Source organism: Chaetura pelagica, unplaced genomic scaffold (genome assembly GCF_000747805.2).
Source record: "Chaetura pelagica isolate M959 unplaced genomic scaffold, ChaPel_1.0 scaffold159, whole genome shotgun sequence".
NCBI classification, from domain to species: Eukaryota; Metazoa; Chordata; class Aves; order Apodiformes; family Apodidae; genus Chaetura; species Chaetura pelagica.
Genome location: NW_009954555.1, coordinates 2,068,464 through 2,083,512, shown reverse-complemented (window position 1 = coordinate 2,083,512; position 15,049 = coordinate 2,068,464). Strand labels below are relative to the sequence as shown.

Genomic DNA, 15,049 nt, shown 5'->3' with positions numbered 1-15,049 from the left:
TCGGCCCGGGCGCGGCCGAGGGCTCCCCGGGATTGGTGGGGTGTCCCCGGGGCGGGTGGTGTGCGTGGCCTCCGTGTCTCGGTCCTGCGGGTGTCTCCGCGCCTTTTGCGGCAGATCCTAGTTGCTGCTCGGGCTGCTTTCATAAACGGTGTTCTCAAGAAAAAGCACTTCTCTTGTACAAAAACTGGGAATTTTGAGACTTGGCAATCTGCGGGTTGGGTGTAGGTTTTAGCTGCGTTGAGTTGGATGTAGATTTTAGCTGCCTGGGGGGGTCAGCTCTTGAAGCCTTACACCCCCCTGCAGGAGAAGATGCCCTGGCAGCAGCACTTCTCTCGGTTTCCAAGGCAGTGATGGCAGCAATCTTTATCTTCCGGCCAGGAATGGGACAGTAATCAATCATGTCATTTGCTGACCAACTCCACAGGGTGCCTCGTTCTCTTAGGATTTCCGCCCAGGCTTCACCTGGTTGGTTTGGCACTCGATACCTTGTCATTTCAGTTGTCACTGGAGATCTGTGTATGCTTGGCAACATCTCTCCATCCATTCCTTCTTTGGCATTGGAGTCATGCTGCCTAGGTTAGTTGGTAACAGTGGTGTGTGTTTCCACTACGAATTAGCTTTGGAGTGTGTGCTTTGGCAGGGCATCAGGAAGTCCTTTCAGAGCTCTTTGAAGAGTGTCTTTCAACACCTAAGCGTGGTGTGCTGTACAGGTTGGAGATGGGAACCTGAAAGTAAAGAAGGTTGAATGTGGTGGTGGAGGATCATTAGAAATGTATGGCTCATTTCTTGTTTTCACCCACAAGGTACATTTGGGTTTCTGCTTTGTCCACTCATGGGAACCATTGAAAAAGATTAATTTCAGGAACCTCTTCAGCTGGAAGCTTTCAGTTATCACAACTTCCTTCAACTCCCAGGCTATGCCCATGTTAGCAATAATAGATCACAAACCAATTTGCCAGCATTTAAGAATTGCAATACCTTTTGTGAGATATGCTTGTGCATATGAGAAAACTGAAGCATGGGGGAGTTGGTTGTTTGAAGTCAGGCATCAAACAATTGTCAGGGCTGGGAATGGAACTTTGCAGGCTGTCAGTTTTCAAGCTCTTGCTATAACCACTAAATGCAGAGTTTCCTACTAGATGCTTCCTCAAACAATACTGAAAGTGTAGTTGATGGACTGTGAACTTGCCTAAAAAGCTGTTTGAAAGTTTCCACCAGAGGAAAGTTCTTGAGGCCTTCTGTCAGATGCTTTTCCTACACCCTGAAGTACTTCTTCCCCTCCTTCAGTGATAAAATTTTGCTTCCAGAACAAGGTATGGCTTTACATTTCAATTTCTCTTAAGTTGCTTTACCTGATCTCTTCTTTCCCTCCCTCTAGCTATTACTTGTGGTTGGATCTAAGGTCCAGCTGGGCTTTAATGCTGATATGTCAACTCTGATGCTCTTTCTCAAGTTGCTCTGGTGCTGGGAGCCCCACAGGACTGCACCCTTTTTTATCACTATGTGTACATTCTGTTTTCCTATCTCTTTCCTTGCTGACAACCCCTTTCATCATCAGCCCTGCACACAAACAAGGTTAGCTCCAGTTCAGATTGCATTAGTGTAGTTCTGCTTCCCATTATTTTCTCTGCAAGCCTGTTTTATGGGGGTGTGCATGTGTAAGGTGGGCATTGAGCAATATGAGTGCACAAAGTAAAGGAGCCTTTATTTCACAGAGGGAAAGGCACAAGCCAAGGGATTCTTGGGATCCAGTGGTTGTTGAAAGCCTGATCCTTGTAGTCTCTACACAGCTAAACCACTTCCTTGGAAGGTGGAAAAAATCAGTGATTCTCTGCTAGCATCTTGATTAATGGAGTATGCTGGTTTGGGTGCATAAATACTGGTTTATATAAATTTTAAGAGACCTTAAAAGTTAGGTGTGTGCATTTTCATCCCTTGCCCAGTTACTCTGGGCAGATTCCATTGTACATCTATCTCAGCCTAATGGTTTGTGTAAGCAAAGTAGGGAGAAAAGGTCGTTAATCAGGGGCTTAGATATCTCTAATAAAAAGCATTATCAAAACAATGTAACTATGTGTCCACTCTGTAGAGTTGGATGAACAATGAGCTACTGTTGAGAGAGTGAATGGACTGGTGCAGGGAATTGTGTGGTGGGATATAAGGGATCAATAAGAACAGGAGCTGATAATATGCAAAAACTTTTATTTGAGTTTTGTATTTGGTAGAAGTAGAGGTCTTATTACAGTAAACCAAACAAAGGAGATTAGAATATTCTAAACTAGGGTTTAGGGAAATGATCCCTGAAGATACAAAAGCATTAATTTTATTTTTTTTAGGGGTTGTTCAGTACTTGAATGCTTCTCCACAGCTTTTCAAGGGGTCCTATTTTTTTTCCTTACTAGTTTATGGGCCAAGTTCAGCCAGCCAGCCCTGCAAGGGGGGGTGTCTCTCTACAAGACTCCTACCTACAGTTACAGTTTGACTTGCCTGTGTGTCTCTGAGGCATGTGTACCTGCTACAGTTTTCCCAGCCTGTTCTTTGATGGGAGTTGTACAGTCTGTCAATGCTCAAGTGATTTGCCCGCAGTGTACAGTGAACTTGTTTTCCCTATGGCCCCCACCAAAAAAGCAAGCTCAAGCTTAAAACACCCTCAGAACACTCACGGAAATGGGTCTGGATCTTTGAAAGTTTCAGGTTGGTCCAGATCTGCCAAATGTATTGATGGTGCAGGAAAGACATGCCAAGCATGTGCATACACAAAAATTCCCGTGGTCTCCTCCCCTAGCTAAGCTGATGCCTGCAATGACAGTGGCTTCCTGCTGGCTCCCACACAAGACTCATCAGTTGTGAGCTCTGTGCCACTCATTTCTTATAAACTTGAAAGATATTTTTGTAGTCCTGGGGTTTAGTAATTTTGTAATCTGTTTGTGGGCGTTTGAGCTTCCGTGTCTGTCTAACGCTGCAGCCTCACAGGGGTTTGTGGAACACTACTCCATGTGTGATCTTGCTGCCTTTTTTTTTTTACTTTTTTCTCTCAATAGCAGTTGTGTAAACACCGGAGCTGTGGCTTACAAACTTTATCAGAGGAGATTTGTGTTAGTGTGTTTTATGTGTGTTATATGGTTGTCTGTTCTGCTTCTCAGCCCCTGGGGTGCCAAATGCCATGTGCATCCCGTCCCTCTGATTCATCTGGCATTCTTGGAGTTGGAAGTAAACAGTGTACCTGCCTTGCACTTGAACTGAGAATTTGAGAGCTGTGGGAGGTGTGCTGCTGGGGGAGCAGAAGTATTATAGGAAGATGTAGGTGGGGGAATGTGGAAGTATTCTAGCAAGATGTTTTTGAGTGTATTGCAGTAGGAGGAGTGAGGAGTGGAGGTGTCTCATGGTAGGAAGTGGGTGGCTATAGCTCAGTGTTGATAAGCAGGGGTCTTTGGTAGCCTGTGCCTGCTTGAGGTTGGTTCTGTGGATTTGCATCCCACTGAAACAAAAACTTCTTTCTCATCCTTGCTTGCCTTAGCTTTGAGAGATACACAAGTTGTGCAGTAATCTAATTGCTGTCAAGAGTGTGTTGATTAACTTGAACCTCAGGCTACCAGATAAACAGGTCAGAACCCTACCACAGCTTGGGACTTTTAACAATAATCTGTCTATCCACCAAGATGAAAGTCTGAGATAACATTGGAGCTTTTAAAAATTGACAGCTGCAATGGGGAATCCTAGTTTTAAAGCCTGCTGCAGTGAAAGGCAGAGCATATTTCAAACAACCCCAGTAGCATAAACCCTGACAAGAAGGAGTGATGCTGCGTTTGGCTCTTCACAATGGCAAAGTGACCCAGAGAAAAGGGAATTGCACTTTTACTCATGAGGTCAAGGTAGTGCAAACAAGTTTACAACCTGGAGAACTCTGCACCAATTTCCCAAGGCAAAAGGGAAGGTCACAGTAGGGTGATACAGGAATACTAATCTATGCAGAGCTTGCGTCTTGTAGAACTGTCCCGCTGGATCAGATCTAAGGTCCAGCTAGTCCAGCATTCTGAATTTAGCAATAGGAATGGGAGAGATTTGATAAACAAAGCATTTAGAAAGAGTGGAAGTTCAGAGTTACTTTTTCTCTGGCATATCCCCTCCAGGTTCTGTTGGATAAATACCTCTACATTGTGAGATAACCAGTGAGTTTGGATAGACAAGTTATTGAGCAACGTGAACTTGACACTGTAGAACTAATAGCTTAGACAAGCTACTTCATATGTGACGGGTTGTGGCATCAGATAAAAATCCTGGGCAGAAGGAAGCTGTTCATCCATTGCTGTCTTCTGCCTCTGCTGGTCAGTAGAGTTGTGATAATTTGCTGCTTGTGTTGCAATTGGGAAAGGGGGAGGCAGATGTTCTAGAAACTTGCTGGTTTTATTGTTAATGAGCAGAAGACAAGGCAAGCTTGTTTTGCTTTATTCAAACTTGTAAACCTTGTCTCCTCCCCCTTTTACTTCCCTCCCTCTCGAGGCACATGGGTGGTTTTGTGGTCTTTTTATCCGGTCTCTGTGTGATACAGCCTGTGTGCTGAGGAAGCAGGACAGATAAACCATAGCTCACATTTCTGGGAATCCTTACCTCACTGCTGATGGGGAAGTGTTGTACTCCCAGGCACTGACAGATAAGATGCTGGGCTGGTTGTCATAATGAACCATAGGGCTTGCTCACAAGAAGCTGCCAGCAGGACTTCACTATGTGGGAAACCTGACTCTTCAGCAACATGTTGCTCAGTTTCTTTCTAAGTTTGTACACTGTCTGACAGCTACAAAGCCATGTTTTGAGTTGTGAATGAGTGACTTTTGTACTGGTTTCATGGGCTGAGGGTAAGTGACTCCATTAGAAATGCTCAGGACATGTGCAAGACTGAATTTAGAATCAGCAAAGAGTCAGCCTGGTAGGAGGCAGAAGCCTTGGTTTGCCCAGCAGCTGCAAGCCATGGCTATGTGAGCATCCTCCATGCTGTCCTACTTGCATGTGTCTCTGCTGACCTGGTGGAAGAACTCAGGTAAGAGGGAATTTAGGAGAGCTGGTACTCTGACTTTGGTATTAAATATCTTTAAGAAGGAAACTACAATGGGCTTCTGCTAAAAGCTTTTTGGTTTAGCTGTTCATGTGTGCACTTACCCTGTACAAACAGTGATCTGTATCTCATAGCATTCAGATTTTCTCCTATTTGTATTTTTTGAATGTACTGAGAATTAATTGTACAGTCCTGCCAAGGGAAAGGTTGCAGATGGAATTAACAAATCTATTATGACTACCTCAGCCTTACATTTAATTTTTCCTGTAATTGTAGAGGGAGGATCTACAGTGGAGTGTTACTTGTTTTGTGTATAAAAATGCATGCATATTTAGAACCAGCAACATTTCTTTCTCCCTTCTGCAGACTGGAACTGAACTCTGGAAAAATGAAGTGGATCTTGGAGCATGTGGCCTAAGGATTGCCTCACAAAGCCGGGGGTAGGAACTCATTGTTTCTCTTGGCTGCTCGGTCTTAGATGAGCAATCAGAACAAGTGCCTTTGTTCTCAAGTGAAGATAATTACTGAATTTCTTGTTCAAATACATATGTAGATGTTAATCCCAGCCTAGAAGATAATAAGGAGGGATTGTATAGATGCGAATTCTATAGCAAGAATGGCTCTGTGGCTTAAAGGTACTGGGCTGGAAATTTGACTAAGGTGCACCTTCTCCTGAGCTGTGAAGATGTGCTCACCTTCCTTTCTTTGGGTGCTTTTGCACATTAACTTTCTATAGAGCCCAGCACAGATCTGAGGAGATAATGTGTAGTCAACAGCAACAGACTTTTTTCCCTTTTCTTGCAGGTAGTAGCTAAGAAGTGATCAGGATGCCCCCAGGCATTTACTGCCCTATGGAATTCTGGTCTAAAGGGGAAAACCAAAGCATCCAGGTGGACTTTCTGCTGCCCACAGGCATATACTTAAACCTCTCTGTGTCCTGCAATGCCAGCTTGGGCACCATCAAGCAGGTAACAGCCTTTTTCCAGTCTTACCTGTAGTTCCTAGAACAAGGAGTCTGTTCTTGGGCAGCAACCTCCAGAAATGTGTTGGGTCTTAACTCAGTATAAGTTTCCTTGCTTTGAGGCAGTTCCTTGTGACTGGCCATGAGAGCTCCTACTTTGTGACAGCCTCTGCAATCCATAAAACCCACCCCTTGATTTCAACTGCCAGCAATAGGGTGCTGGTGGTGCTGCCAGTGGTGTTGGGCTTAATTCTTTGGGTAATTGTCTGACCTTGAGGAGAAAATCAGAGTAACTATGAAGTGAGCGCAGATCTGAGCTGGTTGCACAGGGTTTGTGGACTGTGTGTCCTGTTACTGCTCACCTGACCCAACCAGTCCCCACACTAGATTTTCCACTATGAAAGCTCTTGTGTTTGCATATCCAAGTAAGAGAAGTCACCCCCAAATAGTCAAACAAGAGTGCTGGACTGACAAAGTATCCAGTTTGCCATCGCAACCTTCTGTTGCCTCACAGAAACTGAATACTGGAAACTGGGAATGGTAGTGATGCCATTTTTCTTAGTGCTTTAGTTGAGGAATAAAATGCTCTGGTGAAACCACAGGTACATGAAGTGTAGCTGCTTCCATGTTTCCCTGAGCAGGAAGCTGGGTTAAGGGAGAGTGAAGGAGAATAGTGGAGAAGGTTTTCTCTGCAGCAGCAACCTGGCCTAGATGAGTCACAGATCACAAGGGACAGAAGCACAGTGCCAGATTATTTCCAAGTTTTCTCATGCAGCAATTTTCAGGTAAAAAAACCAAAACAAACCAACTAAAACCCCTGTAAATAGAGCTGATTGTTTGCAGCTGTTGAATTTCAGGTTTCTGGTTTACAGCCAACAGACATGCTGGGTCAGACCTGAGGTCAGGAGTTTTGTCTCCTGTAGTAGGCACTTAGGACGTGAGTGAAGAAATGGAATATGAACAGTCATGTGGAACGGCTGTCCACTGGGAGCAAAGGATATTTGGGAACTGGATAGTGTTGAGAAGACTTCAGAAAAGTTCTTGGCTTTTGTTGCAGATTTCATGTTACTGGGGGCAAATTACTTAACCTAGTTTTGCTTTCAGTGGGAGTAACACCCCTCTTTAGGTAAGGGTTATTTAAATGCCCTCAGATTGAGGGATTTGCTTTGCCTGAAATAAATAGCAAGCACGAAAGAAGGAAGTCTGTTAAAGGCACTTGCAAATAAATCTACTCGGCAGTTCAGCTTGAGTTGGAGCCACCAGGCTTGGCTGAAAAGCAGCCTAAGAAGGCCCAGGAGGGCTGTGGGGAGGTTTGGCTGTGTGTTCCCTTCACTCAATGGTATATGTTGGGAGAGTGGAGTTGTGGGGTGATAGTAAGAGGAAGATGAGGTTCTGGTAGTGCAGCAGTAGTTTCACCCTGCTGTTGCTCTGGTGCAGGTGGTGTGGAAGCATGCTCAATATGAGCCCCTCTACCACATGCTCAGTGATCCCGAGGCCTATGTCTTCACATGCATCAACCAGACAGCAGAACAGCAGGAGCTAGAGGATGAGCAACGGCGGCTTTGTGACATCCAGCCCTTCCTGCCCGTGCTGCGGCTTGTGGCTCGAGAAGGTGACCGAGTCAAGAAGGTTATTAACTCCCAGATCAGCCTGCTCATTGGAAAAGGTCAGTTCCCTCATCATTGGCTCGCCAGGAGTGGGGCAAGGGTGTTAGCTGTGGGTGAAACATGCTTCTGTCCTTGCTGCATATGGGATAGTGATGCAGCCCAGCGGGTGAAATAAGCAACCTTTGTTTCTAGTGCATCTGGTAAGGGAACAGTGTGTGTGCCTATCCAAGGAAGGTATCTTTCCTTCTTGCAGAGGTCAGTTGAGCCAGTGCAATTGTACGTAGTAAATAAATTATTAGTAGTAGCTTGGTTGACTCTTCTCTTTTTGGCCAAGTATTTAGGGACATGGTTTAGTGGTGGAGTTGACAGTGCTGGGTTAATGGCTGGGACTTGATGATCTTAAAGGTCGTGCTGCGGCTTGTGGCTCGAGAAGGTGACCGAGTCAAGAAGGTTATTAACTCCCAGATCAGCCTGCTCATTGGAAAAGGTCAGTTCCCTCATCATTGGCTCGCCAGGAGTGGGGCAAGGGTGTTAGCTGTGGGTGAAACATGCTTCTGTCCTTGCTGCATATGGGATAGTGATGCAGCCCAGCGGGTGAAATAAGCAACCTTTGTTTCTAGTGCATCTGGTAAGGGAACAGTGTGTGTGCCTATCCAAGGAAGGTATCTTTCCTTCTTGCAGAGGTCAGTTGAGCCAGTGCAATTGTACGTAGTAAATAAATTATTAGTAGTAGCTTGGTTGACTCTTCTCTTTTTGGCCAAGTATTTAGGGACATGGTTTAGTGGTGGAGTTGACAGTGCTGGGTTAATGGCTGGGACTTGATGATCTTAAAGGTCTTTTCCAACCAAAATGATTCTGTGATTAAGCACGTGTTTAGGAAGACAAGCATTTGACTATCAAAGGCTGACCTCTCCTGTTGGGTTCAGATGCTTATTTTGCTTTTCTTTCTTGCTCTCCCCTTAGGTTTGCATGAGTTTGACTCTGTGCAGGATCCAGAGGTGAATGATTTCCGCACCAAAATGCGCCAGTTCTGTGAGGAGAGAGCAGCAAAGCGGCAGCAGCTCAGCTGGGCAGCTTGGATGGAGTACAACTTTCCCTTGCAGCTGGAGCCCATGGCCAAAGGCCTTGGGACTGGTTCTCTACATAACCCCATCAAGAACATTTTTGTCAATGTCAAGTTTCAGTCTGGCGGGGTAAAGCACAAACTTTTCTGTGACAATATTTAGCTGGTTTGTGCTTTCCCTTTGGGAACCTCTGGGCATTTGGAGACCGAATAATGTGTGCGTGAACAGTGTTTCCATGTGTTCAGTGTTCATCTTCATTCTCCAGATTCCTTTGCCTGTGGAGATGGTTGGGAGGGAGACTGACCCTCCAACCAAGGGAGCTGTTCCCCTTACTCAACATGCATTGGGTGTACTGGTTAGCTCATAGCTGAGGTTGCTGCGTGCACATGTGGTGGTGGAAAGCTTTTTGGTTTTGAGTAGGAGAGGAGCACAGAATCCAATACGTGCCTTTCCTCTTAAAACCCAAGAGACTGCTCAGCTCATGCTCAGCACATACCACTTGCAGGTGTCAGTCTGTGTTGCTCATGGGCCCCTCTTCTTGCCTGTTACCCTTAGTTAATATGAATTTTTGCATGTTGTGCCTGGGCATGAAGCAGGAGCAACCCCCAAAGGAGAAGGGCCTTCCAGAGTAATGTGCTTGGGCATGGTGACCCTGGCCACCTGCCTTGCTCGTGGGATGACTGGAAAGATTTTTTTAATGACTAGCAACCACATCAACTGGTGATTCTGCTTAAACTGGACTTGAAGTTCCTGATTTCCAGCCTTGTGCTTGGCTACTGAAACGTGCTCCAGCCCAGCATGTCAGATACCCTTACTTATTTGCTGATGTATGTGCCTTCCTGTCCTCTTTATTGTCATCAACACAAATGTTATTACCTACTGCTGCTCCTTGTGCTGATGTCAGCCCTTTGCTGGTGTTTGACAGTGTGTGCTGTGTTGTTGGGATTGCAGGAGAGCTTCACTTTCCAGATCTCCCCCAAGGAGTTCCCCATCACGTTAATGAGCTATGCTATCAAGAAGCAGGCTACTGTCTTCCGCCATGAGACAGTGGAGAGCCCAGAGGACTACACCCTGCAGGTGAATGGGAAATGTGAATATCTCTATGGAAACTACCCTCTCTACCAGTTCCAGGTGAGCCTTTTGCCTTGCTTTCAATCAGTCTGTTTCCATCTGAATCCCACCCTCCCTCTTGCTGGGATGTGTTATCTTCTATTTAGGAGGCATTTTTGATTACAGGAATGCAACACATCAGTGGCAGGACCAGGGGTACTTCTGGCATTCTAACAGCTCCTTACAGTTTTGGGGGCCAGTGATCTAAGCGTGTCCCTCAGAACCAAGTGCTGTGTAAATGCTTTTATAGGTTATGGATATGGAAATGTCTGTTTGCTTGCATGGTGGGCTCGGGGTTCTCTTCCTTAAAGCTGGGCAAGGAATCCTGTATCCTGTGTTCCCCTGGCAGGGATAACTGCTGTTGGGAGAGCTGAATCCTTCTCAGTGTTTTCCCTTAATGCAGCCTTTTGAGTTGGTTGATGAAATGCCAGCTATAAAAGGCACTTAATATTCTCAGTTCTGGCAACAAGAGTGCAGTGAGTTGCAGGTTTATAAAGCCAGAGGAGATAAATTTAAATGGAATTTTTATTGTTGCTGTGTCCTTTCCTTGCTCCTTCCACCTTTTTCTGCTTCAGACAGTTCTGATGTGCTTGACTGCTCTTGCCAGCCCTGCTCCATTTCTCCCATGCTGACTGTCCTCTCTTTGCAGTACATTCGCAGCTGCCTGCACCGAGGCCTGACACCCCACCTGACCATGGTGCACTCCTCCACTATCATTGCCATGAGAGATGAGCAAACTAACTGCATTGCCAGCCCCCCTAAGATGGCTGCCAAGCCTCCCCCACTCCCCAAGAAAAAGGTAAATGGGTACAGTGATCTGGGTCACCTCCAACTCATCCATTGATGGAGGTGGTGGTCAGGGTGCAGTAGTTGGTTCTCCCTGCTTCTCTCAGGACAGGTTCCTAGCTAGGGCCTAAGAGCTGGGAATTTCCCATCAGCTTTCCAACTGCTTCCACAACTTCCCTTTTCATGGAGTTCATGCTGCCCACCTGCAATGTAGGGTGCTGTTCTGTTGGAGAAAAAAGCCTGTGATGGCAGATGAAGCCTGGCCCTGGCTTGAGAAGTCCTTGTTGCATTTATTTCTGATTAGAACCCTTTTCTCTTTCTAGCCAAACTATGGTTCTTTCTGGTCCTTAGAGCAGCCTTTCTACATCGAGCTGATGCAAGGCAGCAAGGTCAACGCAGATGAGAGAATGAAGGTAGGTACTGACTCAGTTTGGGCTTTTGGTCTTGTGTTTTGGCTTTCCTGGTTGCATCTGTCTTGTTTATGTGGTGGGAAAAGCAGGGCCCAAGAGCTTCTTCTCATGTCGTCCTCCATTATGCTTCATTCAGCCTTTGGGCAGCTTCTAAACTGCAGCTCAACAGGAAGGGGAAGGGAACTTGCTAGCCAGCAGCCCAGCAGCAGAGCAATGCTTTCTTAGAAATGCTCCTGACAGAAGTTTCTGAGTAGCAAACAGAGCTGATTCCCTGTTGTCGCGGGCCGGTAACGGTGTTCTCTTGTTTCTCTCTCCCTCAGCTGGTGGTGCAAGCAGGTCTCTTTCATGGCAATGAGATGCTGTGCAAGACAGTGTCAAGCTCCGAGGTGAATGTGTGCTCAGAGCCCGTGTGGAAGCAGAGGCTGGATTTTGATATTAACATCTGTGACCTTCCCCGCATGGCACGGCTCTGCTTTGCCCTCTATGCTGTCGTTGAGAAGGCCAAGAAGGCACGTTCCACCAAGAAGAAGTCCAAGAAAGCTGTAAGTACAGCTAGTGTGGGACTGAGCCAGGCTTGGCAGTGCTGGAGGGCACAGAACACCCTTCTGGACCAAATGTCCTTTGCTTTCAGAAGACTTTTACCAAGATCCTTAATATTCACTACCTTACTATTAAAAATTATATATAATAATATTACTAATTTTGTTAATACTATGAATAAAATGACTTAGAGTGATGGCCAGTAACTTCTTCAACAGGGACAGGAAACTGAGGAGTGTCTGTCTGTAGGGAAGGTTGTTTAAATGTAATGTTTTGTCCAGACAGAGACTGTTAAGAAACAGCCAGCATCTGTATGCACATAAAGAGGAATAATTTATCTTAGTGTCTCTGTTTTGCTGTTCTGCAGCTTCCAATGTAAACATTGGTTACAGCAAAGCTGAGGTGAAATGAACGTGCAGAATCTTCAGGGTTACTGGTCAGATGCTGCAGACTCAGGATGGAAAGCATTAAATCACTTTGAAAGCTCTTGTTTTGAGCTTCTAAATCAGAGATGTAGTGATATTTCTGACTTTCCTGACCTCTGTTCCAAAACTTCTGTCTCATTAATATTTCAGTAATTGAGTTGCTGGTTTCCTGGTGATGTAATTTAAGCATGATGCCTCTAGCTCTTTTCATGTGAAGAGTTCTCTTTATGAGCAACAAATGCATTTATTCCTCTGCGAATTATTGTTTCTGTCACCATAAAAACATTGTTGTAATGCTTTAAACAGAGAATAAGTCATGGCATCTTCACTAGAGTGCAGAGAAATGAGAGAATGATAAATAGAAGATTTTAGTCTCAGTTCTGCCAGCTCCTTTTCACTGCTGGGAGGTTCACTGAGTTTTGTTGTGTTGACAGCAATGGGGGTCTCAGGGTTACAGTGCATTGATGTCTGAGGGGGCAACAGGCAGCCCAGAAGTCCTGCTTGTGTGGACCAGTTCCTAGGTTGGAGACATCAAACTGGAACCATTTTGAGATTAGGACCAGGATCAACCTTTTTATTGTTGGCTTTTTACTTAATAATAGCAGAGCTGCAAGCTCCTGGTGGAGGCTTTAGTTGAACAGAATATCTGATTCATCCACAGCTGCATTTTTGTGGTCGCACTGAAATAATTTTCAGTTTTGAAGCAGGCAGAAGGAAATCTTGCTATTCTAATTGACAAAACAAAACCAGCTTGGTTAGCTGAGTTGTTAAAAGGATCTTGTTCATGTGTGTTCTGGTACTGGGGAAAGGTGGATGCATTGTGGTGAGCTTTTAATATAAAATCACAATATTTGCTGGAGCTAAGCTTGTCAGAAGTTAATTTTTCCACATGGTCAGCTGCAGCTCTGAGTGAAGTGCTAGATCTCATTTGAACTGATTGGTAAGAGAACATTACAGTCAGAATGCACCCTGATTTTTGTTTTTGATTAATAATCTTTTTGCTTGCTTTTCTTACAGTACTCAGGGCTTAATTACATGCATGTTGTTTGTCTATGCAGACTGTCCAGAGCAGATAGGTGGGACTAAACCATTTACAACCACAAAAACAGGCGTGCTTGCAGACTGGCTGGGATGAGTCAGAGGGTTAATGTCACCCAGAGGGTTGGCTTTCAGTGTTTCTCTAAGTCATGCAGGAGATATTTCTGTTCTTACGATGCTGAATTGTTGCTTTGCTGGACCTTATATGCCAAAAATCTTGCCTTGTGTTTTGGCAGGCTCTGAGCTGTGGTTTGATGTCATCTGCTGTGTTAGGAGAGGTTATTGCTGGTGGTGGTGCTTTGCTTGGCTTTTCCTTATGATCTACAGGCTGGTGTCTCAAATGGGATTTTACTGAAGATGCTTAGTCTAATCAAATAAACTCAAAGGTTTATGAGAGGCCACTTGGAAGTGATTAATTTTGTCACATTAGGGGAAAATGCTGACTTTGCTACCACCACTAAGTCCTTTGGCCTAACTTCAGGGTAATCCTGATGCATCCTCTAGAATGTCTCAGAGGAACAAGATGATGTCTCACTGTTGTTCCCTTCAGATGTTACACTGTTTGTGGGAGCCTCTCATTAGAATTTTGCCTTTTTGAAAGCCAGTTTCTTAAGCACATGCTTAAGCCTTGGTGTTTTCTCAGCAGCTGAGTGGCATGCTGGTGTTGCTGAAACTGTGCTATGAAGTAAACTGTTCCATGTGGGGAGCCTGACTGCAGGAAACCTTAGGTCACTTGTGGAATATGTCTGTCTGCTCTGCTGATCGGGAGCTGGGTTAAAAGAGGAAGACAAGTTCTTGTTGTTGGCCATGTCCCAGTCACTTGCTGGAGTCTCCCACCTCCAAAATGAGACTGGGTTGGGCTTGTGTCTTTTGTTTTGGTGGTTGTGAGGGGGAACTGGCAGTGTACAGTTTGATTTCTACAGCTAGTGTTTATTATTGTACAAAGGAGCCATGCCTTTCTTCCCATTATCAGATATATCCAGCATTTCTGGCCTAGTTTTCTGACTGTTTTTCTGCTAACTCTGTGCTCCCCATTTAAAAATTAAGGTTCTTCTCCCTTCCCTCAAACTGTGAAATATATGAAATATATGTGTCATAGCTCCTTCAAATATTAGGGTAGAGTTGGAAGCCATTACTGGAAACTTGAGAGATTCTTCAGCTCTGCAAAATATTGGGTGATGAAGTTGTAGATGTATTTGTGGGCAGTGTTTGGTGCCATCCAGCACTACACCAAAGACCCCAGGTTTTAGCAAATACCTGAATTTGATGCCATCTAGTACTCGGATTTTAGGAGAGCTTAAAAGGAGAGCAGACAGGCATGGCTGCCTGAGGTGCTATATTCTTTAGAGCACCTCTTTGGTTAGGGCATGCCTGCACTTACCTGCCTGTAGCATTCTGTGTAGCAATTTAAAGGCCTGGAAAAGATCAAGATTGTGTAACTTATTCCTGAGGAATAAGGATTTGCTTTGCATGGGGATATTTCACTTTCCTGTTAGTTCTCTCACTTTTGCACTTCAGGCACCCAAGTGATCATCTGTCTGTGCTTTGCAGGACTGCCCAATTGCCTGGGTGAATGTGATGCTCTTTGACTACAAGGACCAACTGAAAACAGGGGAGTGCTGCTTGCACATGTGGTCCTCCTTTCCAGGTAAGTCAGGAGATGGAGCTACTGTGTTCTTGTGTGTCTGTAGCCTCAGTCAGAGAGACAGCAGATGCCCTGCACTCTGCACTGCTCTCCAGGAGGCTGTAACAGTTCAGACTAGCAGACCCAGCACGATTACTGCTCTATATTGTGATGGCATCTGCAGCCATGCCAAGGTGAAGACCTTGATTTCCTTGGCATTGCATGCATGACATGAGGTTGCTGCTGTCCTACAGCTGTCACACACTCCACTTGTGAGAGGCCAGGAGAATGAAGTGAACTGCTCAGGGCCAACCATGTCCAGTGACAGAACTGGAAGCAGCCTGTGCTCTGCTTTTTGGACCAAATTTTCAGAGGATTTGGGCTCATGGGTGTGTGTATTTCTCTTTTCAGATGAGAAGGGGGAACTGCTGAAC

General features: G+C 45.2%; 1 protein-coding gene across 1 annotated transcript in view; it reads left to right on the top strand.

The window, feature by feature from the left end:
• Positions 1 to 5,412: 5,412 nt before the first annotated feature.
• Positions 5,413 to 15,049, top strand: part of PIK3CD (phosphatidylinositol-4,5-bisphosphate 3-kinase, catalytic subunit delta) — a 19,430-nt gene continuing 9,793 nt past the window's right edge. The window contains exons 1-10 of the mRNA XM_010005152.1: positions 5,413 to 5,490; positions 5,855 to 6,018; positions 7,449 to 7,677; positions 8,582 to 8,811; positions 9,634 to 9,813; positions 10,442 to 10,591; positions 10,902 to 10,991; positions 11,309 to 11,530; positions 14,543 to 14,639; positions 15,027 to 15,045. Coding sequence (XP_010003454.1) covers positions 5,878 to 6,018; positions 7,449 to 7,677; positions 8,582 to 8,811; positions 9,634 to 9,813; positions 10,442 to 10,591; positions 10,902 to 10,991; positions 11,309 to 11,530; positions 14,543 to 14,639; positions 15,027 to 15,045 — 1,358 coding nt within the window. The 5' untranslated portion in view covers positions 5,413 to 5,490; positions 5,855 to 5,877. The remainder of the gene's footprint in view (positions 5,491 to 5,854; positions 6,019 to 7,448; positions 7,678 to 8,581; positions 8,812 to 9,633; positions 9,814 to 10,441; positions 10,592 to 10,901; positions 10,992 to 11,308; positions 11,531 to 14,542; positions 14,640 to 15,026; positions 15,046 to 15,049) is intronic.